The sequence below is a fragment of the Sorghum bicolor genome, chromosome 3 (assembly GCF_000003195.3).
Source record: "Sorghum bicolor cultivar BTx623 chromosome 3, Sorghum_bicolor_NCBIv3, whole genome shotgun sequence".
NCBI classification, from domain to species: domain Eukaryota; kingdom Viridiplantae; phylum Streptophyta; class Magnoliopsida; order Poales; family Poaceae; genus Sorghum; species Sorghum bicolor.
The window spans coordinates 37,275,199-37,302,689 of NC_012872.2; the positions used below are offsets into that span (position 1 = coordinate 37,275,199).

General features: G+C 43.7%; 1 protein-coding gene across 1 annotated transcript; it reads right to left on the reverse strand.

The window, feature by feature from the left end:
- Positions 9,609-10,852, reverse strand: LOC110433688 (uncharacterized protein DDB_G0283697-like). Its single transcript, XM_021456201.1, has 2 exons — positions 9,755-10,852; positions 9,609-9,650 (listed from the first exon to the last, which is right to left on the reverse strand). The coding sequence occupies exons 1-2, from the start codon at positions 10,850-10,852 to the stop codon at positions 9,609-9,611; spliced, it is 1,140 nt and encodes a 379-aa protein (XP_021311876.1).

Consider the following 27,491-nt stretch of genomic DNA (forward strand, 5'->3'; position numbering starts at 1 on the left):
AGACCCGTCGAAATACATCGTCCATAGCTCTGCCTGAACTTGAGGCGGGGGGAGCTGGGAGTCTGTCCATTCCACGACGAAATCCACCAGGGCTTGCGACTTGATAGCTTTGCGGGGCGCGTAAGTAAGGGTCTCACTCATGAGCTCGACCGACCACTTAGCGATTCTTCCCGTGGCCTCCTGACTCTGGATAATCTCGCCCAAGGGGAAGGACGAGACCACCGCGATGGGGTGGCCGAGGAAGTAATGTCGCAATTTGCGTCGGGCGAGGATGACGGCGTAGATTAACTTTTGGATCTGCAGGTACCACGCCTTGGCCTCCGAGAGTACCTCGCTGACGAAATAGACTGGCCTCTAGACTGGCAGCGCATGCCCCTCTTCCAGCCTTTCGACCACCACCGCCGCACTGACGACCTGGGTCGTTGACGCGACGTACAGAAGTAGAGGTTCTGCGGGTTGGGGTGGGACCAGGACCGGGGCAGAGGTCAGTGTTCTCTTCAATTTATCGAGGGCTTCCTCGGCTTTGGGAGTCCAAGAGAAGCGCTCGGCTTTTTTCAAGAGCCGATACAGTGGCAATGCCTTTTCTCCCAACCTCGAGATAAAACGACTCAGTGCCGCCAAACATCCCGTGACCTTTTGCACTCCCTTGACGTCTCGGATCGGCCCCATTCTTGTGATTGCTGATACTTTCTCGGGGTTGGCCTCGATGCCGCGTTGGGAGACTATGTACCCCAGGAGCATGCCTCGACGGATACCAAAGACGCACTTCTCGGGATTGAGCTTGATCTTGTTGGCTCGTAAGCAACTGAAAGCGATCTCGAGGTCCTGAATCAGGTCTCCCCGCCGCTTTGACTTGATGACGATGTCGTCGACGTAGGCCTCGACCGTTGACCCTATATGTTTGCCAAACACGTGGAGCATGCATCGCTAGTATGTAGCTCCCGCGTTTCGAAGCCCGAACGGCATGGTTACATAACAATACATCCCAAAAGGCATAATGAAAGATGTCGCAAGCTGGTCGGATTCTTTCATTTTTATTTGATGGTAATCAGAATATGCATCAAGGAAAGAAAGGGTTTCACATCCCGCAGTAGAATCAACAATTTGGTCGATACGTGGTAATGGAAAAGGAACTTTCGGACATGCTTTATTTAAAATCGTATAATCGACGCACATCCTCATTTTCCCATTGTTTTTTTAACTAGTACAGGATTTGCTAACCAGTCGGGATGGTGAACCTCCTTGATGAATCCGGCCGTCAAAAGCTTGTGGATTTCCTCGCCAATGATCTTGCGCCTCTCTTCGTCGAAGCGACGCAGCCGCTGCTTCACTGGCTTGGAACCGGCTCGAATTTCCAAGGAGTGCTCGGCGACTTCCCTCGGTCTGGCATGTCCGAGGGACTCCATGCAAACATGTCGGCGTTTGCATGGAGAAAGTCGACGAGCACGGCTTTCTATTTGGGGTCGAAGTCGGCGCTGATCGTCAACACCTTGCCGTCAGAGTTGTTGGGGTCGAGCGGGATCTTCTTGGTCCCTTCTGCTGGCTCGAAACTACCCGCGCGGCATTTAGGCTCTGGGGCCTCAGCGGCCAGGGCCTCGAGCTTCAAAGCGAGCTCAGTCGAACTCTCGATAGCTTCCCCATAATCGACGCATTCGACGTCGCATTCGTACGCGTGCTCGTAGGAGGAGTTGACGGTGATGACTCCCTTTGGCCCGGGCATCTTCAGCTTTAGGTAGGTGTAGTTGGGGATAGCCATGAATTTGGCGTAACCCGGGCGCCCGATGATAGCGTGGTACGTGCCTCGGAATCCCACCACCTCAAAGGTGAGGGTCTCCTTTCTGAAATTGGCCGCTGTGCCAAAACAGACCGGTAGGTCGATTCGACCTATCGGCAGCGCTTTCTTTCCTGGCATGACACCATGGAATCCGCCAGCACTTGGTTGGAGCTGCGCCCTGCTGATGCCGAGGAGGTCGAGGGTCTCGAGGTAGATGATGTTCAGGCTGCTGCCGCCGTCTATCAGCACCTTTGAGAGTCTGGTGTTGACGATAATGGGGTCGACGACGAGCGGGTAGACGCCAGGGGCGACTACCTTATCAGGGTGGTCGTCTCGATCGAAGATGATGGGGGTGCTCGACCAGCTGAGGTACTGGGGCACTGCCATCCTTGCCGCAAATACTTCACGGCGTTCCCTCTTGCGTTGCCTTGTGGTTAGCTGCGTCGAGGGACCACCGTAGATCATGTAGCAATCGTGGACGGCAGGGAAACCATCGTCGTCTTTGACGTTCCCCTTGTTGCCGCTCTTTTCTTTCTTCAGGTCATCGCGCGCGTCTTTCTTGAACCCTAGGCCGTCGAAGTGTTTTTTCAGCATACGGCAGTCCTCGAGCTTGTGGTTTGCCCCTCCCTTATGATAAGGGCATGGCTCCTTTTGCATCTTGTCGAAGATGGCCCCCTCCGGGGGGCCTCGGGGCCTTTTGCGCTCCATGGCAGCGATGAGATCGTCGTCGGGGTCCTCCCGCTGGAACGGCCTTGTTTTCTTCTTCTTTTTGTTCTTCTTGGGACCTCGACTGGGCCCTCACCATCATCGGCAGACGGCTTGCTTTTCCTTCCTTCACAGTTGAATAAGGCGCCGACCGCTTCTTCCCCTGCAGCGTAGTTTGCCACTACGTCCATCAGCTCATCGACGGTCTGAGGTCAATTCCTGCCTAGTTCCCGCACCAGATCTCGGCTAGTGGTGCCTGAGACAAAGGCCAGGATGACGTCGTGGTCGGGGATGTGCGGCAGCTCGGTGCGCTGCTTCGAGAAGCGTCGAGCGTACTCTTAGAGAGTTTCTCCCGGCTTCTGCTTGCATTTGCTGAGGTCCCACGAGTTGCTGGGCCGTATGTAGGTCCCTTTAAAATTACCCTCGAACACCCTGACCAAAACGACCCAATCGTGGATCTGGTTGGCCGGGAGCTCCTCGAGCCATCTGCGGGCGGTGTCGGAAAGGAAGAGTGGCAGCTGGCGGATGATGGCTCGATCGTCTTCTCGAGCGCCACCCAGCTGACAGGCTAGCCTGAAATCTACCAGCCACAGCTCTGGCTTGGTTTCGCCGTTGTATTTTGCAATGCTAGTCGGGGGTCGGAACGGGCTGGGCAGCGGCGTGTTGCGGATTGCCCTGCTGAACACCCGAGGGCACAGTGGCTCAGGGGCCATTCGGTCGTCGTCGCTGTCGTATCTCCCACCGCGGTGGGCGCTGTAACCGCGTTCTTCTGCGTCCCCGTAACGACGACGATGATTTTCCTCGATGTCGTGTCGTGCGTCGTGTCGTCGTTGGTTATCGACGGGGAGGACAAGTGTGGTCTTTTTCTCTCGAGGGTGTGGCTGTTGATGGACTGACACCTCTTTTTCGTTCTGGGCTGGCTCGCCACGCTTTTCTGTAGCTGCCCCTCGACGTCGGGAGGCCAAGCTTTCTGCTTGCTGAACTGCCGCCACCTGGAGCAAGGTCTGCACCTCGTCTCTGATGCGCCGTGCTTGGGAGTTCGAGGGCTCGGGCATATTGCGCAGCAACATTGTCGCCGCCACGACATTCTGGCCTGCTCGAGGGAAACGACTGACGGGCTGCTCAGGTTCTTCGTCTCCGACGATCTGCCTATGTACCTCTCGAGCCCGTCTACGGACACTTCTGCCAGGTGGGTAAGGCAGGTCCTGCTCGAGGATCTGCTCAAGTAGAACAAGGCACTCGCGATCCTTGTCGAGCTTTGCCTTGAGCTCTCGTAGCTGCGCAATTTGCGTGGCTCTGTCTTCGTGTGGAGGGGGGTCGACCTGACCGTCATTCCCAGGTGTCCTGGGGTCTTCCCTTATTGCGGGGGCTCGACCGCCAGCAACAGCGTCTTGTGTCTCGTTGGTGGTTTCCATCGCCCCGTCGATATGGAAGCACTCCCTAGTAGGGTCGTAGCTGTCGGTCTCAGAGTCGGAGTCCGGCTCGGCTGCGTAGAAACATCCGCGTCCTTCCTCCAGCAGCCGCTGCCTGAGGGAGGTAATCGTGTACCGCCCAGGGCCTAGGCATCAGAGGCCTCGTACCTGCGAAAAGTCTGGTAGCTCGGACGCCTGTGGCTGTGTTCCACTGTCACGTGGAAGGACCATAGGTCTCTCCACGTACGTCTGGGCGTTCGGGCATATCGCCCTGGCAAGCGATGCCGCGGCATTGTCCAGACCGAATGGCAACGCTCTTCTTGGGGCGAACAGCCCATGTGGAAGTAACGTGGCGGTGGGGGAGAGCGCACGGGGCACGCCATCCCTTGTTGTCGTTGTGCGATCCTCGTGGCTTTTGGCCGTCATACCCGCGGTTTCGGTGCGTGGGGCTGTCGGCTCCTGTGCCACCTCCTGCCTGGCATGAACTGTCGGTCGTGACGAGGTAGAAGGACGATGGTGGTGCTGTCCACGCCTCCTTTTGGACGGTGAAGCATGGTGGTGAGGACGTCTCGGGGCCCTCAACCGTGTAGGCGCAACACGGGCTCCTCCCAATCCTTTGATCGAAAGCAGGATCATGTCATAGCCGGAGCCAGTAGACATGAACTCAAGACTCCCAAACCAAATCACCGTGGAGCGCGGGATCGGCAAAGTGAGAGTGGCCATCTGGAAAGGAATGGGAAATCGTTAAAAAACATGCAGGACCCCTACCTGGCGCGTCAACTGTCGGTGTTTTTCCCCCCGGGGGGTCACACCAACTAGTAAATTTGTATGCGTGCTCCCTTTTCCAGATGGTGATGCAAAAAAACACAAAGATTTATTCTGGTTCGGGCAAGAGAAAGCCCTACGTCCAGCGGGGGGGAAGTGTTTGTATTATTCTGCACCAAAGTGCTTGTACAGGGGTGAATACAAGCATGGTGTGAATGGAGATGGAGTGAGCTTGCTCCACTACGTATAGCTTGAGTCTTGTGCTGTATCCACTCCTGGGCCTCCCCTTTTATAGTTCCAAGGAGGGGCCTAGGGTACATGTATAGGAGTCAGTGTAGGGATCGGTAGAGGTATGGCGCGCTGACCTACTCGAGGTCTCCGTACCGGCATGGCCTCGAGCCGTCCCGTCCTGGTAGCTTGATGATGATCACGCGTGCCCTGGTATCCTGCTCTGCGCGCCGTCCTGGGCTGGTTTATCTGTTGCATGCTTGTATGTTGCGGCTGCATCTGCATCGGAGTGGTTGAGGTGCTGTCACTCGACGCCCGACCCTTCTCCAGGAAGGAAATGTGCCTACTCGAGGGTCTGGTGCCGTATAACGCCTGGCTAGCTAGAGCGCTGACCTTGGGCATCTCGAGGGGGGCTTTGATTAGACATCTCAACCCATTCCCTGCAACCTGTCGCGCTCTGGCTTATTTGGTGGGGAAGGCTGCAAAAAGAATGATGAGACGGATGCCTATTCCCTATCACGCTTCCCGTGACTGGCGGGTTAGGTGAGAATGCGACAGGCACATTAAATGCCCTAGTTCCCGTGCCCGCGTCAGGCGGCGGACGGCGTCCTTGTGCTCGACGCCTTCTGATTCTCTCGAGCCTGTTTCCGTGTTCGACGGTAGCAGGTGCTCGAGCCCTGATCGATTCGCAGGACGCTCTTTCCATGTTCGAGTCCATGACCGTCGAGGACCGTACGCGTGACTAGGTAGAGCGTCGAGTTGGAGGCCTCGACTTGCGTACGGGTATTCTCGTCATACACATCTGTTAGGGTACCCCTTACTGATACCCTCGACAAAATTGATTCCGAAATCCTTCAATGTTGCCTTCATCCATAGAATTTGTGTACAACAACTACCCGCCACAATGTGCTCCGCTTCAGCGGTTGATAATGCAACACTATTTTGCTTTTTGGATGACCATGAGACAAGTGATGTTCCCAATAGTTGACATGTGCCCGATGTGCTTCTTCTTTCAACTTTGCATCCCGCATAGTCCAAATCGGAATATCCAACAAGTTCAAACTTTGCACCTTTGGGATACCCCAAACCAACATTTTGTGTATGCTTTAAGTACCTCAATATTCTCTTTGTTGCTTTCAAATGATTTCCTCTTGGTGAGGCTTGAAATCTTGCACACATGCATACACTAAACATGACATCCAGTGTTGATGCGGTCACATAGAGTAAGCTTCCAATCATAGACCGATACAACTTTTGGTCCACCATATTTCCACTTGTATCGCTATCTAGGCTTCCATTTGTTCCCATTGGAGTGCTAATTGATTTTGCATCATCCATACCAAACTTCTTGAGCATGCCTTTTATGTACTTGCCTTGACTTACAAAAGTGCCATTCTTCAATTGCTTGATTTGAAGACCAAGGAAGTAACTAAGCTATCCAATCATTGACATCTCAAACTCATTAGCCATCATGTTTCCAAACTCCTCACAAAATTCTTGGTTGGTTGATCCAAATATGATATCATGAACATATATTTGCAACACAAACAAGTCCCTGCAAATCTTCTTAGTGAAGAGAGTGGTGTCAACCTTACCCATTTTGAAACCTTTAGAGAGTAAGAAGTCTCTCAATCTCTCCTACCATGCTCTTGGTGCTTGCTTCAAACCATACAATGCCTTTCTTAGCTTGTAAACATGGTTGGGTTTCTTGTCATCTTCAAATCTGGGAGGTTGCTCAACATAAACTTCTTCATTGATGTTACCATTAAGAAATGCACTCTTCACATCCATTTGGTACAACTTGATGTTATGTGCACAAGCATAAGCCAACAAAATCCTAACTGCTTCCAATCATGCAACTAGGGCATATGTTTTACCAAAGTCAAGACCTTCAACTTGAGTATAGCCTTGTGCTACCAATCTTGCTTTGTTCTTTACAACTATCCCATCTTGATCTTGTTTGTTGCGAAAGACCCATTTAGTGCCAATGACATTATGATCAGTAGACCTCTCAACTAATTCTCATACTTGATTTCTCTTGAAGTTGTTAAGCTCTTCATGCATAGCATTAACCCAATCAACATCTCTCAAGGCTTCATCTATCTTATTTGGCTCAATGTGAGACACAAAGGAGAAGTGCTCACAAAATGATGCTAGTCTTGATCTCATTTGCACCCCCTCTTTGAATGTCACCAATGATATGATCCAATTGATGATCTCTTGCAATGTTTGTTGGTTGGAGTATTTGCACTTGATTGCTTGCACTTGGTTGATCATGAGATGATGTACTAGCTTGTTGATCTTGCACTTGAGATGATGAACTAGCTTGATTTTGATCATGAGAACCACTATCTTGCACATTAGAGGTAGGAAGCACTTGATCTTTGTCATCTTCAACATTAATTACATCTCTTGGCCTAATATCACCAATTTCCATTCTCATCATTGCATCGGCCAATTGTGTGCCTCTTACATCATCCAAGTTCTCTTCTTCATCTTGAGAGCCTTGAGTTTCATTAAATTCAACATCATGCACTTCCTCAAGTTGACCACTTCCCAGATTCCACACTCTATATGCTTTGCTTGAAGTGGAGTAACCAAGCAAGAAGCCTTCATCACATTTCTTTTCAAATTTGCTCAATCTAGCACCTTTCTTCAATATATAGCATTTGCAACAAAAAACCTGAAAGTATGCAATGTTGGGCTTTCTTCCATTCAATATCTCATAAGGTGTCTTCTCTAGAAATGTATGACAATAGAGTCTATTGCTATAGAAGCATGCCATGTTGATTGCTTCGGCCCAAAATGAGTGACTCACATTGTACTCACTTAGCATTGATCTTGCCATATCAATCAAATTTTACCTTTCAACTAGCCCATTGGATTGAGGTGTATACTTGATTCCTAACTCACCACATAGCTCATCAACTCTTGTGTTTTTTAATTCACTTCCATTGTCACTTCTCACTTTCTTGATGGTGGTTTCATAATCATTTTGCATTCTTTTGATGAATAACTTGAAGATGTCATATGCATCACTCTAGTCACTAAGAAATGCCACCCAAGTGTATCTAGTGAAATCATACACAATCACAAATCCATATTTGTTGCCTCCAATGCTAGTGTATGTTGTTGGCCCAAATAAATCCATATGCAATAACTCAAATGGCTTACAAGTACTCACGATGCTCTTCTTTGGATGAGTATTGCCAACTTGCTTTCCGGCTTGACATGCACAACAAAGCTTATACTTCTCAAATGTGACATCCTTCAAGCCTCTAACTAGATCATGCTTCACTAACTTGTTGAGTTCCTTCATTCCAACATGACCAAGTCTTCTATGCCATAGCCAACCCATGCTTGATTTGGAGAGCAAGCATGTTGACAATTGAGCTTCATTTGTGTTGAAATCAACAGAGATTGCCATATCTAAACCCCTTGAAAGCAACATTTGATCCATCAACACTAACCACCTCAACATCATCAATACAAAATATACACTTGTAGCGAAGATCACACAATTGAGCAATTGATAGCAAGTTGAAGTTCAAGCTCTCTACTAGCATCACATTGGAAATGGACATATCATTTGAAATTGCAATCTTGCCAAGACCAATCACATCACCTCTACTATTGTCATCAAATGTGATACTCCTCACATCACCATCATTTGGCTTGATTTCTTGGAACATTTTTGATTCATCGATCATGTGTTGAGTGCATCCACTATCAAGAATCCAATGCCTTACTCCGGCTTTGTAATTTACCTACAAAACAAATAAATGCCTTTTAGGTACCCATACTTGCTTGGGTCCTTGGAGGTTAGACATTAAGCTCTTTGGTACCCAAATGGCTTTCTTCTTTGAGCCCACAATTGGTGTACCAATAAACATAGCTTGTACATCGTTCTCACCCTTGGTAAACAAATAACAAGAATAAAAAAGAACGGATGGTACATTAGCAATTTTCTTGTTCTTGTTCATTTCATTACAATTTTGCTCTAAATGCCCAACTTGCTTGCATTTCTTGCAAAACCGACCATCGCTTCTCACAAAGTTTGACTTTGGAGTTGCAAAGGCCATGTCGATGAAAGCTGGTCGGCAGTCTACCTTGGGGTATACCCATGGTAGTAGTTTATCGGCAAACAGGTGCGCAAGCTACGAACTCGATGGTGACGCAAGACACAGACAAGGATTTTATCCAGGTTCGGCCGCCGTGTGGGCGTAATACCTACGTCCTGCGTCTCATTGTATTGCTGTGGGTTGAATTGAATTGTCTAAGGGGGGTCCCTTGCCTCTCCTTATATAGTCTAGAGGGCAGGGTTACAAATCTGGAAACTAATCCTAGTCGGTTACAATTGCCATAGATAATACGATATCAATTCCTATTCTAACCGACTAGAATCCTGCTTGATCTCTACGTCTTGTTTCCTTGCGTGTAACTCCGAGCAGTTGGATTAAGCCTCAAACTGTCTCGTAATGGGCGATTTCTCCCGGCCCAAGTCTAGCCGTAAGGGTATAGGGGTTTATACCCCCACAGGCCGCCTTGCCCTTCTTGGGGTATCGCCCAATCCCTCTTTGTTGAGAGAAAAGCATTGGCTACCCAAGCACTTAAGCAAGCGGGCCTCACCGCCATAGGCCTTGCCTAGAGCATGAGTGAGCTCATCCACCTCCCTCTTGAGGGTCTCATTCTCAACCATAAGTGATGAATCACAAGTGAAACCATCACTCATACTTGAGCTTGAGTCGGTTGTGATGGATGAAGAGCTACAAGAAGAGTTAGCTTGTGATATGACAATGGGTTTATAAAAAGATTCATCCACAATATCACAAGTTAGTCCAATGCTTCTTGTCTCCTTCACGTCCACCACCTGTGCTTGATCAAGAAGAATAGAGTGAGCTTTTGCAAGCTTGGTGTGAGCGTTCTCAAGTTCCTCATGGTCTTTCTTTAGATACTCATGCGATGCTTGAAGCTCCCTAAGGGACTTCTCATGATCTTGGACTTTCTTGAGTAAACCCTTACACTCCTTTCTCTTCTTTTGGAAGCCTTCATTTAGTTGCTCACACATGTCCATGAGCTCCTCCTTGGAAGGGTCCTCATCATCATCGCTACAAGAATCATCATCATCACATGCATCATCATTATATGTTACCTTGGTGGACTTAGCCATGAGGCATTTTGATGTAGCATCATCAAAGAGAGATGGCTCGTTGGAAATGGCAATGCCACCGAAAGCCTTCTTCATGGCCTCCAACTCCTTCTCATCATCACTATCTTCATCATCAGTGGCATCACTATCCCACGTGACAATATAGCCACCACCCTTCTTGTTCTTCTTGAAGCTCATCTTCTTGGACTTCTTTTCCTTTCTCTCATTCTTGTCCTTCTTCTTCTTGTTGTCATCATCATCAAGATGTGGACAATTGGCCACCACATGATCAGGGCTCTTGCATTTGAAGCAAAGCCTTCCATTACCATTGCCTTTGGTGAAGTCTCTTCTCTTTCTTGCATCATAGCACTTCTTCTTCATGAACTTGCCCATCTTGCAGACTAGAAGTGCCATAGCCTCATCATCACTATCCATTTCTTCCTCACTTGACTCTTCTTTCTTGCTCTTGCCCTTGGATGAGGATGAAGCCTTGAATGCCATACTCTTCTCTTTTTTGTCTTTCTTTTCCCTCTTGTCCTCTTCTCCTTCACTAGGATCATCATTGTATTGAGCATCGGTCATTATGTAACCAAGCACTTCATTTGGAGTCACCTTGATCAATCCTTCTCTAAAGACCATTCTTCTCAAAGTAGAGAATCTCTTTAGCAAGCACATGAGGAACTTATGTGAGAAGTCCTCGTCCTTCACTTTTTCTCCAAGGTTCTTGAGATCATTGACAATCACTTGGAGTCTATAGAACATTTTTGGAATAGACTCATCCTTTTCCATCTTGAAGTTGAATAGCTTGTCCTTGAGCATGTACAACTTGGCACTCTTGACATTTTGGTTGCCCTCATATATCTCAATCAATCTTTGCCACACTTCACTTGCTTTCTCAAGATGTTTGATTTGCTCAAACACTTTTGAATCAATCCCTTGATATATGGCATTGACAGCGGTATTATTGCATTATTGGTTGATTTCATCCTTGTCGGTGAGATTGTCGGGATCAAGGACAATAAAGTCATTCTCGGTCACATTCCACACTTTGGTATGAATGGTACCAAGGTGCATTTTCATCTTTCTCTTCCATTGATCAAATGATGTGGTGCCATCAAACATTGGTGGTTTGCCCCTAACGTGGTTGAACACAATATGAGCCATAATTTGCACACCGAGGTTGTCAAGCCTTCACTAAATGGTGACCACTGCTCTGATACCACAAGGTCCTAATATGGCTAGAGGGGGGTGAATAGCCTATTTAAAAAATTCTACAAACTCACTAGAGCAAGAGGTTAAGTTAACCTTATATCATAATCACATGTAAAGAGGCATCAACTAATGAGGGTATTAAGACACAAGGGTCACCTCCTTCGCGACCTTGCCCATGCTAGACCTACATACGGAGGGTGGACTACAGAGGAACCAACACAGCTATCACCTGTACGGACTACCACATGTCCCGGCACGTCAGGGTGCACTGTAGATAAATAAGATATCTAGACACCATGTCTACATATTGTCTACTATCTACCCAACAATCGATTAGGTAAATGCTATACGAGCAATTACATGAATTCAATAAGATGAAACAAACTATCCTAGACATATAATCAAAGTAGACGATGACTATTCCAATTAAGAACATATGAATCTATTAAGAATTAAGTCTCCCTAATATACAATGAATACAATAAAGTAAGAACTAGATCTATTACCGAACTCTTGCGCTCTAGACCGATGCCAGGGGCTCCAGATCCCGAAGAAGAACTAGATCTCCTCTACTTCTAATCTAGCTAACTAGAACTATGAACTAGAAGGCTCTTGATGAACTAGAAGGCTCTTGATGCTTGATGGCTTGAGGCCTTGATGAATGAGTTCCCCTCTCTAGGGGAGGGGTCTACCCAAGTATTTATAGTCCGGTGGGATGCGTGTGCGTCGTAGGATCAAACCGCTTAACCAAGGGCCGAGATGCATCAGGAGTGGCAATGGAGGAAGCTTTCGGAAGAGGGGGCTGAAACCGTAGAGGGGGGCGTTGGTCGGTGCTATGGTGGGGCCGGCCGGCCCCACCTGGCAGCCTTTGGCCCCCTTGCTCTTCAGGTGTCTTCCAAAGTCTTCCCATGTCCTAATCGTGATCTTTTTGTGGCGGATAAGTTTTGTGTTTATTTTGCACTTGAATCCCTCTTTTCAGCTTTTCTGGAAATAGACCCTGGAAAATACTGAATATGCAAAACTCGTAGAAATTGTTAGTTTAAACCCTAGACTAGTGTGCTTTCATGTTCTCCTTCGGGTCTAAAGTTCTAATAAAGTAGACGTTATCGACCGTCAACACACTGCTATTCACTAACTCTAGGTCAGACTCATAGCCAACATTACCTTCTGAGGCCTATCAAAGCGTGCATACTTAAACTGAGTTTCCATACTAGATAATTTTCTGGCCAAAGCAGCTAAATTGGGACAATCAAATCCAATCTTCTCTTTGATAGCTGGTATTAGCCCTTGAATTGCAATGCTAACCAACCGAGTCTCTAAAAGTGTAAAAGTATAGAATTGATTCCTGACTTCTTTAAACCTCTGCAAATAATGAAGTGCAGACTCATTGTTTCTTTGCCTCACATCGACTAAATCTGTAATGCCCTTTTCCATAACTCTTGAATCAAAGTAGTGATGGAACTTGGTTTCTAGATCTTCCCATCCTTCAATGGAATTATGTGGCAGAGATGCAAACCATGAAAATGTTGGACTAGACAGACAAAGAGGAAAGAACCTCACTTTTAAATGCAAGTTCATAAGCAATTTCACCATAGCCAAATACTGACTAATATATTCCATAGTCGATGTTGATCCTGTTCCAGTAAACTTGACAACATCCGGTAGCCTGAACCTTGGTGGCAACAAAACTTGATCAAACCATTCTGGATATGGATTTTTGTATGAGACTACTGTATTCTTGGGCTTTAAGCCACATTATCGTTGAACCATATCATTAACTTGGTTCCTCAACTGATCTATCTGAAACTAGTTCTCGTGTTGTCCATTTGGTTCTGGATATCGTTCTACATTCTTTGAGTATTTGGCTCATATCTAGGGTTTTCATAACCATTCAAAGTATAATGCTCAGCAACATAATGGTAGCCAGGAGGAACTTCTGCAGGTGCCAGTCTTCCTTGATATGGTGGAGCGTTGAAATCCCTAGCAATCCTCCAGTTATGAGGAGCAATTTTTGTTGAGCAATTTTTGTAGCCAACAGACTATAGTCCAATATCGGTTGTTGCACTGACTGCTTAACAGTGTTGCAGCGTTGACTCCCATTTGCAAGTTCTCCAGATGTATGATCTCCCGAAGTCTGCCCAACAAATGTTTATCTATTCCCAACAGGAACAGAATATGTTAGACCTCTATTCTAGATATCCAGACTAAAACCCTTTTTAATAGCGTTAGTAATACCATTTAACAAAACTTCATTATGATTAGCCAAGGTTGCTGCCATATCTTTGCTGATAGTTTTGTACATAGCATTGTGCTCAATCTCAACACTAGGATCTTGCTCCCCTTTCAGAATTACTCGGAAAAAGAGTCTTCTGAAATACTTTTTTGTCTCTATTTTTGCTGAAGAAAAGAAAGCACTTCTCCTAGTACTGGTTCACACCAGTCACAACCAATTCCTTCAATTGATCTGGGAGATCATCCAAAGTGACATTGAGCACATTCTCATTCTCTATGTTGCTGAGTGATTGTCCCACTAGGCGTGCTAAAAGATGTGTTGGTGCAAAAATTAGTGTCTCGCACCAACAATCTCGGGGGCTCTCAAAGGGAGTGTAGGAGCTGAAGTCCTAGACCTCCTGAGCCACAAACGCACAAGCTTGATGAATTAATTTCGGAGCATTCTAGTCAATTTGACATGAAATTGACAAGGTAGAGGTACAAAAGTCAAATTATAGAACCTACCGGTTGTTGCTAGATAGTTTCGAGATGTATGGCCTTAAGAAGTTGTTGAATAAAGGAAATTAACTAGAAAGTCAACTCCTGATGATGATGCAAAATGATAGTTATTATCAAATATTTAAACTCATCAAACGATTGCATCTTATGAATGAATGTGATCGGATTGGCTATTTAGCCGATACGCTGTGTATAAATAAGAGATAGCTTACGTGCATTGTCCACTTATCCATTAAATAAACGATAACTTATTAAAACTGGTCTAAAGGCCTGTGGTTTACTTTCATAATTGTATTGAAATTATATTCACCTGGTCTAAAGGTCAGCGGGCTTCAAAAAATCCAACACAGATTACTAGTTCATTTAATGCACAAGCGGGTTCAAGCACGCGTACTATTGAGCTTAGCTAGATCGACTATTTAGCCGATATAGGGTCCATGAAGCACGAACAAGATCTATCTACTTTGTTACGATTAGGTTTGGTTATTGTTACCAAATTAATTATAACAAAAATAAATATCTCAAATGCACAACATGTAACAAACAAGATCAACAGGTTAATTATCTTAATTTCGCTTGATAATCATTGTTTACTTAGGGTTTATAGCAAGCGTTTAGATTTGAATCTCGAACTAACCTGTCGAATCTTGATTGTGTAGAATATTGTTACAATAAATTAAACATTAGTCTTTGAACAATATAGATAACTTAATGTTGACGGTTCTTAAGTATCAATTTTAATTATCAAATAAACAAGAGAAAGGACCAATATGCAACCATCACCTAGAATTAGGGTTTGATCTGACAGAATTCCACGAGTTTTGTTGTTTATCTATTTCTGCAGGGGGTTATCAGGAAATAAGGAAGAAAGGACCACATGTCAGGATTACATAGAGATATCAACGCACCGCACAATTTTACATCATCTAGAAGACTCCAGAAGCCACGAGACCGAAGCGGAGGCGAAGTTGGGCCAGGCCCAGGGCGCCCGCCCCCCTGCTGGAGCCAATTCAGGACTCCTTCGCTCAGGATATTCCACCGACCTATTGGATCTAGAAAAACATAGTACCACCTCGGCTATCGACCCAAAAACGCATAGAAGGGGAGGACTATATAAGCGAGGCCCCCCTGGCCCCTGGAAGACATGAAGAAATTATCATAGAGACTGAGGGGTGCCCTCGAAGGAAAACCTCTTCTCTAATTAATATTTCTTTTTAGGCTTAGCAATCAATGTAAGGTAGAAATAGATCTTCTAGTTTCTACTAGATTGAGAGATATAGAGTGGAGGTGTAGAGTGGAGGAAGCCCGGCCTGTCGGTGTCTACTCCAAGCTTGTACCTGCGGGATCAAGATCTCCTAACCCGAAGCTTGCTCCTAGGATTCTTCAGTAATTCGACTTCTAAATTCTAGTAAGTTCTTGTTTTATTGTTCTTATGGTTTATGAGTTTACTTTAATCTCTTCGCGTAGAGTTTAGAGTAATCATTGCTGGCGTAAACGTGGTGTTTAGGCTGGGGTACTCATAGATATTCCCTGACTAGCTGGACCGTGGTAGTAGTGAGGAACGTGACATTTCCGAGCTACCTTTGTAGATCACATCTCGTTAGCAGGAAGGATAGGGTTTATAGGTGCGGGTTGAACATCCTATGTGGTGTCTAGATTCCGTTAGCCTCCCCATTAGAACAGTAGATCATCCTTACCAAGGTTAGAAGGAGACTACGGTTGCAGTCTTCTCTATTTATCACTCACATCGAAAGACATTCTTTGTGCCTAAAGGGATAGTAGCAATAGATTTGGTTAGTCAGATGCACCCTTTCTCCCAGTGGTAAAAATATAAATACGATACTCTGGAAAACCTCCCGGGTGAAATGCTCACCGATATCCGTGCGCTTGCGGATCATTTCCTTATTGCGTTACCAAATATCAACACTTAAGAAATCTATTAAATTGCTAATTTAATAGAGCCGATAACTAATTTGAACCAATATTCATAAGAGATTGAAGCAATGTAGCCTTACAAATATAATTCAAATCGATAACTAGTTCACAATCGAGCTTAACATGAGTTCGAATGATGCAACCGACGTAGCTCGATTTGTTGAAGGTCTTACCGAGATCTACTATTACTCTTACTCCTACGGTCGGTAGGCGAAGCCGAAAACGGTTTGTATTTTGATTGTGTACATTCCTACAAGGATCGGTTTCCTAATATTTATAATATTTATAGTCCAAAGTCCTAGTCTCATGTCCTAATATGACTTTTTCCTCAAAAAGTAACTTGGACTTTAACTTTTCCTTTCTTAATTGAACTCGACATGTTTCCTTCGTCTTGCCTTGTTCCAACATCCTTCTGATCGACTAATTTCATTGTGCCTCGTTTAGTCGATTCACTCATCCTGTTGTCTCTCCTTCTATGAAGCAGGCCCACTAGCAGTTTCCTAACTCGCCAAAATTTGGGATTAATAGCTCTCGCCTCCTCCTTCGCTCACCGCAGAGCTCGCCACAAACAGTGGTCGCCATTGCCGCCGCCGCTGGGAGCTTCTCCCCCGTCTAACGCTAACCACTTCCTTTGCCACCAAGGCCACCTCGAGCTCTGTCTCATCTTCCTCTCCTCCATGCGCAAGCTTGACCATCATGGTAAGCTCTACCGTGGCCATGGCATCTTGCCGTAAGCTCGCCCAACGGTGAACTCTCGGATCACGTAGCCACCCTCCTTTCCCTCCACCATTCACCTCAAATCCGGGCATGTTGGCTTTACCTCGACCTCACGAGTCTTCTCCCCCCTCTTAGTTCGTGCTCTACTGGTTGGAGCTGGTTGGACCATGGTGAGTAGCACCGCCGTGTCTGCCATGCTTGATGGTGAGCCACCACCTATGCTCTGGGAGCCTCAAAAAGGGCATGGTTGAGTTCGTCTCGCGATAAGGAAGCCGTTGGTACCCTTGGCCTCGATAGAGATCTCGTGGTGAGATTCGGCCAGTCAGCAGCCACGAATGCCATGAGTTGCTGACTGGTGGGGTCAGCTGACCTCTGGGTCCCACGTGCCAGCATTGTAGAGAGATAGATCTAGGTGCACTAGCGTTTAACTTTCGGTTTTGTTTAATAAATGTTATTTAGAAGTATTTTTAATCCTTGGAAAATTCATAACTTGAATTTTAGGGCTCCAAAAATGGTGAAACAAATTTTGTTGTACTCTATAAATGTAGATCTACAGTTTGATGTAATTGTTTGTCATGTTTGAAAATATTTTTCTGTGTAAATTTATTTAATACATGGAAATGCTGATTTCTTAGAAAATGTGTAGAAAAAAGAATATGGATCAGAAAAATATTGTTCTTGTTTTGATAGGTTTATATGATTATATAGTCTCTGTGAAAAATGGGAGAATGAATACTTGCTGTATAAAATGATTTTTGGTGAATTAAATGATTGCATGTAAATGGTTTATGACTTTTAATAAATAATCTGTACATGCAATTAATTTGGAAATTTTTGTAGAGCTTTCTTATGTTACTGAGTAATTAAAAAAATATGAAATCTGTTGTTTGACACTTTTGCATGTGTAGGTTATTTTCCATTAATTATATCTAGGATATTTGTGAATTTTGTGTGGGCCATGTTACTTGCCCAAATGCAGTGAAAGTTTGATGGTAGACTTTACATGTGGTTTGTAGGCTAATGTAATTTTTATGGAATTTATTGAGTAGCAGAAAGATATGTTGTTGTTGTAGGTCTAGTAGTTAATAAATAAATAATTGTTATGCATGAATTTAAATATGAATAAGTAGTTTGGTGTATCTTTGAAACACCTTGTTGCTTGCTGGTTTGTTTAGTAACTTGTAGAAGAGAATGCAATAGATGATTTATGCTTAGGGTATATGTTCTTGATGATGTTGACTACTTAGTAGTAGTGAAATTCTTGATTTCTGTGTTATAACTCTTCTCTACCTGAGAGGAGATATGCACCTACTCGGTAAATGACATATTATGGTCATCTAGCAATCATCTACATGATCATGCACGACAAGCATCCTACACCTCCGCTCACTTAAGCATACGCATCATACAGACTTGTAGGAGAACAAGGCAGTGACCAAGCTCAAGGAGCAGGAGGAGATCCTAGTGCAGGAGGTTCCAGAAGGGAACGAGGAGGAAGAGGAGCTACAAGAGTGTTCGGATCACCATCCTAGTTCCTATGAGAAAGGCAAGCCCGGAAGCATTTTAAGTCCCCCTAATTTCCTCTAACTTATATCTATACATCATTATGATTATATTGTTGCATTAAGTTATAGGGGTTGTTTGATACCGTTGATGCATTACTATTTCTTGAATTATCACATGTATGCTTACCTTGTCCTATGTAGTATAGGCTTGGAGTCGATGCTTAGCTTGCATAGCATGGTAGAAGTCGGGTGAGTCCCTGTCACCTGTGAGATATAGGTGGATACCAAAAGAGTTAGCAGTTGTTGACGGTCCTTAAGTACTAAAATTAATAATCAAATAAACATAAAAAAGGATCAATATGAAACAAACATCTAGAATTAGGGTTTTATCTGATAGAATTCCACGAGCTTTGGTGTTTATCTATTTCTGCAGGGGTTTATCAGAAAATATGGAGAGAAGGTCCACATGTCATGTTTACAACGAGATAATTACGTGCCGCTCAATTTTCCTCAATCTAGAAGGATCCAGAAGCCACGGGAACGAACGGGACGCGAATCGGGCTCGGGAGCTGGGCGGCCGCCCACCCCCCTTGGGCGCCCGCCCTGGCCAAGAGGCCAATCAGGACTCTGCTTCGGGGCAAGACTCCACCGACCTAAAGGATCAATCTAAACCATACAATCTATGTCGCTTTCATCCAATGGCTCACGTTCACTTGAGGGGACTATAAAACCAGACCCCCTGGCCCCTGGAGGAGGAGAGGAGAAATCATTATTCAGAGGTAGCCATCAAAGTTAGGGTTTAGATCTCTCTCCCACAGAGAATTAGAATTAGCTACTCCCTAATCCTTCAAGTTTAGAGGTTTGATTAGATAGCAATTAGAGAAGTAGAGCACTACGCTCTGGATTCGGATCTTCGGTAATAAAGATTGGTATTATTCATATCTTTCTCTAATTCTATTGTTCTAATTGCATTATGTCTCTAATTATTATGCTCTTAGTTTGCTCTAGTTCTATATTTGATATAGTTCTAATTGATAATGAGTTTATGTATAAGTTTGAAAAGCGCTTAGCTCTTGACGCGAGGGAGTTAGGTGATAGATCACATGTGAGCGTGGTGCTTAGATGTTATTTATCTGCAAATGTATCCTATTGGCCGGGTCGTGTGGTAGTTCGCGATAGTGACAGCTTCGTTGATTCTTATATAGTCCACCCTCCGTTGATAGGACAGGCAGAACCGGTATTGTGGAGTAAGTCATGCGATGTTCTGATTTACTTTATCAATGTTCCTTATACATGAATGAAGAGTCTTTTATGCTATATATGATCTTGTAGATAACTAGAGTAGATTATGACTTAATAGTTAGTAGATAACTTAGAATCCATTCTCTAGCTAATCCGACATCACCTACATATATGAGGAGTAGTCTATTTTCTAATCGCTGTGCTCTTTATCCCATGAACTTATACTTTATTATCATTATCTTTATGGTTTACCCCCTGCTAAAGTAAGTGACTGTGTGACGAGTTTCTTGTTAGTAATCATGTTCTTGCAAGTTTATCTCTAGTCTATGCCTTGATAGATTTTGCCCCTTTGATTTAATTCCATCTTCTTGAGATCCCCTAAGCAAAATTATAAATAACGATACCTGGAATACTTATCCTGGTGAAATGCTACAATGAGGTGTTTTATCTGTGCGCTTGCGGATAGAATAGATTATTTTCTAGAGAGCCTTTACATTTATAAATACCTTTGTACACTCTGGCGCCATGCTAGGGATGACAACCTAGTATCTAAGTGGTGTTAGCTAGTGTCAACAAGCATTTCTGGCGCCGTTGCCGGGGCTCTTATAGGAATTATAGGAATTATATGAGCCTCAGGAATAAGTCATAAAAGGGAACAAAAGGGTAATATTAAGGAAAGCCAGAAAATCAATCAAGGTTATTCATATAAAACATTAGACTAGACTATAGAGAAATAATTGCATAAAACAGCTACTAAGTGGGAAATCATAACAAGGCACCGCTGCTTTGGCAGGTTCACCCTGTTGTTTTTCTATGTTTATATTTTTATACAGGGTATAACAGGATTGACTTTGGGTACATTCAACTCTTCATCATCAGAACCAAAGCAATCAAGAGAAGAAGAAGCTAGCTACCAATTGCTGAAGCTATGGCACAGAAGACCCTACAAGAATTCTCTGCTCCAAGCCTTGAGAACATTCTAACTGGTCCAAGATTTGCAGTAGAAGAAGGAATACCTGATTTTGAGCTCAAGTCAAGCCTCATCAATTTGGTACAAGCTAAACAATTCAGTGGAAAGGCACATGAAGATGCCAGTGCACACTTGCAGAATTTCTTAGAGATTGGAAGCACAATCCACATCAACGGAGTTGACAAAGACGTCATACTGCTTCGCCTCTTTCCATTCTCACTAGAAGGAAAAGCAAGGAAGTGGTTCTACACTCATCAAGATAACATCAACAACTGGACGAACTTGTCAGATGCCTTTCTATCAAAGTTTTTCCCTATAGGCAAAACAACTACCTTAAGAGAAAATATTGTCAGTTTCCAACAACAGAAGACAGAAGCCATTTCACAAGCATGGGAGCGTTTTCAAGGATACATATCAGATTGTCCTCACCATGGAATGGCCACATGGTTACTTATGCAGACCTTCTACCATGGATTAACCCAGATGGCTCGTGAGTGCCTAGATGCATCTGCTAAAGGATCATTCTTGGAGCTTACAACTGGAAAAGCAGAGATACTTTTGGATAAGATAGCAGAAAACCAAAGCTGGTTCCAAGATAAAGCTCAACAATGTCATCAAACTGAAGAAATACCAGAAGAAGTAAATGCGTTATCAAGTAAGATGGAAAATTTGCTCCATTGGATTGACCAGAGGGCCAAGTTCAAAGAAGATCAAAGGGCCATTGAGACAGCATTCAAATATCAACCAACTTCAAGTCAACCCAATAGCAAACGTATGAATTCAGGTAATACTTTCAAGCAACTTTCATTAAAAGAGATAATTGCTCAACAAACCAAAATTAATGATGAAGTTAAACAAAGGCTAGATACAAATGAATCATCTCTAAAAGATATACACAATAAAATGGATTTTCTACTAACTGCCTTTGATGAGCAAAACACTCTTAATAAAAGGGTAGAGCTTAAATTAATAAAATTAGCTGCTGCACTGCCTGTTGCTACTAACCTTGAGCAGGTAAAGAATATAACTACTAGAGGAGGTAAAGCCACCAGAGATCCACCATACCCAAAAGAGAAACAAAGAACATCAGCACCAGTGCAACCAGCAGTGATAGAAGAAGAAAGCCCAGTTGAAGCAGAAGATCTGCTACAACCATCAAGAACTGGAGAAATGAGGAAAGATTTTTACGACACCAACTATTTGCCATTTCCCAGAAGAAACAGAGGACTGCAGTCGGATGAGCAGTTTGGTAAGTTTGTAGAGGTCATTCAGAAATTATATGTCAACATACCTCTGCTCGATGCCATACAGGTACCTACATAGGCAAAGTACATCAGAGATATTCTTAACAAGAAGAGACCACTGCCCACCACTGAGGTTATCAAGCTAATAGAAGAATGTAGTGCGGCCATCCTCAACAAACCACTAAAGAAGAAGGAAGATCCAGGATGCCCCACTATTGACTGCTCGATCGGAAACCAACACTTCAACAATGCACTTTGTGATCTCGGAGCAAGTGTCAGTGTGATGCCAGCATCAGTCTACAAGAAGCTTGAGCATGCAACCTTAGAACCAACATCAATGTGTCTACAACTAGCGGATCAATCGGTTCGACACTCGTTGGGCATCGCCGAGAACATTCCAGTCAAGATCAGAGATTTCCTGGTGCCAGTAGACTTCGTAGTACTGGACATGAGTCCTGACTCAAAAGTGTCCATCATCCTTGGAAGGCCATTTCTGAGCACTGCCAATGCCCACATTGATGTCGGGAAAGGAGAAATCAAGTTCAACATAAACGGTCAAGAAGAACACTTCACATTCAAACCCAGACCAGAGAGAGACCCTACAGTAAAGGAAGTTCATGAAGAACCACTGGAGACACCATCTCCGGAGGAAGGAAACTCAGAAGATTAAAAGATTTGGAGGTCCAGCTTGGGGGACCTAAAAATCCCAAACCCTCACCGGGAGGTAAATCGGTATTTATCTGCATTATTAATTTTCTCATATTTAACTTCTTGCATAATTAATTCTTGCATTAGTCATATACATTCATAGCATAATTATAATAATCGAAAAGCCCCATATAAATAATATTCGTGGTGTGTAACAACCCATATTTATTATTGTGGAGGCACAAAAATATTTCCCATTATCATTTTAATTAAGTTTCAATTCTCATAGATTTTTCCTGCATTATATTTAATCATATTAATCTTCTAGAAGCATGACCCACACTCTTTGGGTCCCACATGTCATACACTCACCTCACATATATCCCATCACATAATTTCATCCACCAATATGTTTCCACTCACCTGACATCTTTCCACCGTCCAACCACTATCAACACAATATTATTCTGCGTGAGATCAAAGCAAGGAAGCAAGTGGAGGAGGCACACCCAGGATGGACACCAAGGGTGGGCGCCCGCCCACCTACATTGGGCGCCCGCCCTGTCCCCTGCTCAGCCTATAAAAGCCACCTTCAGCTCCCCTTCTCTTCACATAAACACTTCAGAAAACCACACAAATCTCAGTTTCCCGAGAAGGAGTTCTTGTAGTGAAGAGAAGAGAGTAGAGAGAAAGAGGAGAGTGGAAGGGAAGGTTGGAGTTCTTTTGAGAAAGTGATTGTCACCTAGCAAATAGTGATCCCGCTGTCCAAGCGGAAGTAAAAGTTGTTTAGGGGGAGGCTCTACAAAAATAGAAACTTGAACGATTAACCCCTGGACTACTGACACTCGGACAGCTGACCACTAACATTTTATCTCACATTTTCCACCAGTTGTGTTTTTGCCAACTTTTGTTTGCAGGATGTTTAAGAAGGTGAAGAATGCAGGGAAGGCTCTCAAGAACATTGGTACAAGGAGTTCAACCTGACACTCCTCACAGCCATCAGAGATGAGCGTCGACCCGACACCCACACAAGCTCCATCATCTTCATCAGGCCAGCAAGTCAAGGCCCTTCTCAAGATAGGAGACCTTGGACTGAAGACCCGAAGAGATAAGGAAGTTTATCAGCAATTGAAGAACAAGGATTTCATTCACACCCCTACTATCGATCCAATCCTACTACGAGAAACAGGTATGGACACTGAATTTGACTTAATTTTTCAGATGATGGGTTGGACAAATTTTTGGAATATAACTGAGCTGGGTTCTCGTCTTCTCACCCTCGAATTTCTTTGCACTTTACAATACTATGAGGGGGGAATTGTTTTTCGGATGTTTAAATAGGAAATTATGTTATCTTGGAGAGAGCTGAGCGACCATCTTGGTTTCTCTTCAAGATGCATCCTAAACATTGACTTCGATTTACCCAATTTTGAGAGACACCAGTTTTGGAGAGAAATATCTAGAGATAATTTTTACAGTCAAGCCCGAACCAGTGACATGGAACACCCCACTCTTAGGATGTTCCACAAATGGCTTGGGTACAATCTTTTCTATCGCGATGATATTAGGAAAGTAAGAGTAGGAGATTTACAACTTTTATATGCTGCTATTAGTAAAGTACCCACTTCACCTGTTACATTATTAGTTTCACATTGGCTTAGTATACCTAGTCTTCAGGGACCAGTAGGATGTACTTCACTTATCACTCGTCTAGCCTCTAATCTTCACTTATTAGAAAATTCATCGTTGGACTTCATAGAAGAATTAAGAATTTATCATGGCTATGACACATTTAGACAAGCTCGGATGTTAAAGAAAGAGGGGAATATAATGTATATGCTATATGATGATAAAGGCAAGATTCGGTTACCTAACCCGAACCTTGGCCTCTACTCTGTGCAAAACTTTTTGATTGACATTGCAGCAACACCAGTGAACCAGAGAACTCCACAGCGAGTGGCATCTGAAAGGATAACCACTCACCGAGAACGCACTTGGTATGGAGCTGACCCTGGACCAGAAGAAGCAGCGCACCTGCATTATTGCGATTACAATCCACGAGTCCTTCGAGACCCATGGGCTCGTCATGCACAACCACAAGAGCCAACAGAAGAGACATGGCCGGAGAGCCAAGATCACCAGTGGACAAACCCGCCTTTCCATACGGGTAGGTACTCCACTGATCCATATAGAGCTTCAGGATCCAGACCTCCACCCCAATTTGATGCAGGACGATACTCCGACGCCTCCTACGCTTTCACGAATGACTACTATCAAGAGGCCGGTGCTTTCTTCACTCGTACCGACAACACCCTCCTCGACATCCAGAACACGCAAGCAGAACATGGAAGACTCCTGGAAAAACAACAAAAATGGAACCAGGACCATGCCGCTGCAGTGCAAGAGCTGAGACAAGATACAACAACAATGAACGACAACATCACAACCATGATGCGGTTCTGGAACATCGGGTAAGACCGACGTCAACATCCAGCTTGGGGGAGTTCCTCCCAAATTTATCAAGTAAGTTTTTATTTGCTTTTCTTATTTATTCTATTCTGTCTTAGTATTTAATTTATCTTAAAAGGAAAAACTTAGAAAACCAAATAAATATTTTCTTGCTTTAATTTACTGCACTTTATAAACATGAAAACAAAATAAAAAGAGTGTGTAGATAAGTGTGTTTTATTTTTCTACTAAGTTTAATCTCTAGAAAAAACAAAGACCAAAAATATGCATGATGGAAATGATGAACAGTTGCTCCGTTTGCTTACTTACAAGTACCTAGCTTTTATATTAGAATTCTTCCAGGAATTACTAAAACTGAAATTACTATCTTTGGGAAGCATAAAACTAAAGTCTAGGTAAGAGAAAGGCATGATATAAAGTTGAGCCACTGTTTATCTTGTTCGTACTACACTAAGTTCTGGAGATTTATTTTGAAAACTTACAAATCACATGATGAGTTCCTAGCATAACAAACTACCTACCACAGCCATACTTGCTATAACATCTTTTACTATATTTACATTGAGTTTGATCGAGCTGTGTCGACCCTTAGGAGCTTTTCATGTGGTTAAATTAAGATATTCACTTGCACACATCTACCACAGCATTCATCATCAATCATTAAAATTGCTAAAAATATTATCACTCACTGTCCCGAATATTGTTATTCTCTCTCTCTAAAAACATTCAATGCAGAAGAGGCATGGGTTATGCAAAAATATATACGAGGAAATAAAAAGGGGCAAGTGCCCGGGAACCTCGAAAAAGAAAGAAAAAGAGTGAGACGAGAGGTAAAAATGGACAAGTGTCCGAAGTAGAATTAGGGGTACAAAGATGCCCACTTGAGCAGAAAAAATGGACAAGTGTCCGACAGTAGAATTAGGGGTATCTATTACCCACCTAAAAAAAAGAAGAAAGAAGAAAGAAAAAGATAGCCCATGTTCTCCCAAAGGAAAGATAAAAAATAAGAGGAGAGATAGCAATATGAGAAGCAATGAGAACTAAGATTTATTAACACTATTGCATTTTCACCATCACTATCATTTACTCCACCACACATGCACATCTTGATTTAATTATATGCTGAGTTCCTTTGGATCCATGGCTCGATTAGACAACATATGTATGAGCTGTTTTCCACTCCTATGAGCTCCACTTAAATATTCTATTAGCTATAGGTAAGTGACATTATGGTAAGGATCCACAAATACCACATATAGAGAGACTTGAGAGATCATTGCTGGGAACTCTGAGTTTTATTTTGAAAACTTATGAAAAACTCTAGAACAAAGGTGAAGTATAGACAAGAGGGATAGTGCTTGACTTAACTATTTTGTCTTTTGATTACTTAAGATTTAAGTGCAGGTACTAAACTCCATAACACTTCACTCTAATCTGGAAGAATTTTTATGTAAAGCATGTGTGCCTGTCAGGAAAGAAAACATCGAAGCAACTCCTGATCCGTCTAAGTTTAGCTATTTGCTCAGGGACGAGCAAAGGGTAAGCTTGGGGGAGTTTGTTGACGGTCCTTAAGTACTAAAATTAATAATCAAATAAACATGAAAAAGGATCAATATGAAACAAACATCTAGAATTAGGGTTTTATGTGACAGAATTCCACGAGCTTTGGTGTTTATCTATTTCTGCAGGGGTTTATCAGAAAATATGGAGAGAAGGTCCACATGTCATGTTTACAACGAGATAATTACGTGCCGCGCAATTTTCCTCAATCTAGAAGGATCCAGAAGCCACGGGAACGAACGGGACGCGAATCGGGCTCGGGAGCTGGGCGGCCGCCCACCCCCCTTGGGCGCCCGCCCTGGCCAAGAGGCCAATCAGGACTCTGCTTCGGGGCAAGACTCCACCGACCTAAAGGATCAATCTAAACCATACAATCTATGTCGGTTTGATCCAATGGCTAACGTTCACTTGAGGGGACTATAAAACCAGACCCCCTGGCCCCTGGAGGAGGAGAGGAGAAATCATTATTCAGAGGTAGCCATCAAAGTTAGGGTTTAGATCTCTCTCCCACAGAGAATTAGAATTAGCTACTCCCTAATCCTTCAAGTTTAGAGGTTTGATTAGATAGCAATTAGAGAAGTAGAGCACTACGCTCTGGATTCGGATCTTCGGTAATAAAGATTGGTATTATTCATATCTTTCTCTAATTCTATTGTTCTAATTGCATTATGTCTCTAATTATTATGCTCTTAGTTTGCTCTAGTTCTATATTTGATATAGTTCTAATTGATAATGAGTTTAGGTATAAGTTTGCAAAGCGCTTAGCTCTTGACGCGAGGGAGTTAGGTGATAGATCACATGTGAGCGTGGTGCTTAGATGTTATTTATCTGCAAATGTATCCTATTGGCCAGGTCGTGTGGTAGTTCGCGATAGTGACAGCTTCGTTGATTCTTATATAGTCCACCCTCCGTTGATAGGACAGGCAGAACCGGTATTGTGGAGTAAGTCATGCGATGTTCTGATTTACTTTATCAATGTTCCTTATACATGAATGAAGAGTCTTTTATGCTATATATGATCTTGTAGATAACTAGAGTAGATTATGACTTAGAAGTTAGTAGATAACTTAGAATCCATTCTCTTGCTAATCCGACATCACCTACATATATGAGGAGTAGTCTATTTTCTAATCGCTGTGCTCTTTATCCCATGAACTTATACTTTATTATCATTATCTTTATGGTTTACCCCCTGCTAAAGTAAGTGACTGTGTGACGAGTTTCTC

Excerpts from the sequence above, each read along its gene's own strand:
- LOC110433688 (XM_021456201.1), bottom strand. The coding sequence starts at position 10,852 with ATGCTCAAGGACAAGCTATTCAACTTCAAGATGGAAAAGGATGAGTCT. Across the intron at positions 9,651-9,754 it reads TTCTTCTTGATCAAGCACAG|CTCTTCATCCATCACAACCG; the intron begins GTGGTGGACGTG and ends CTCTTCTTGTAG.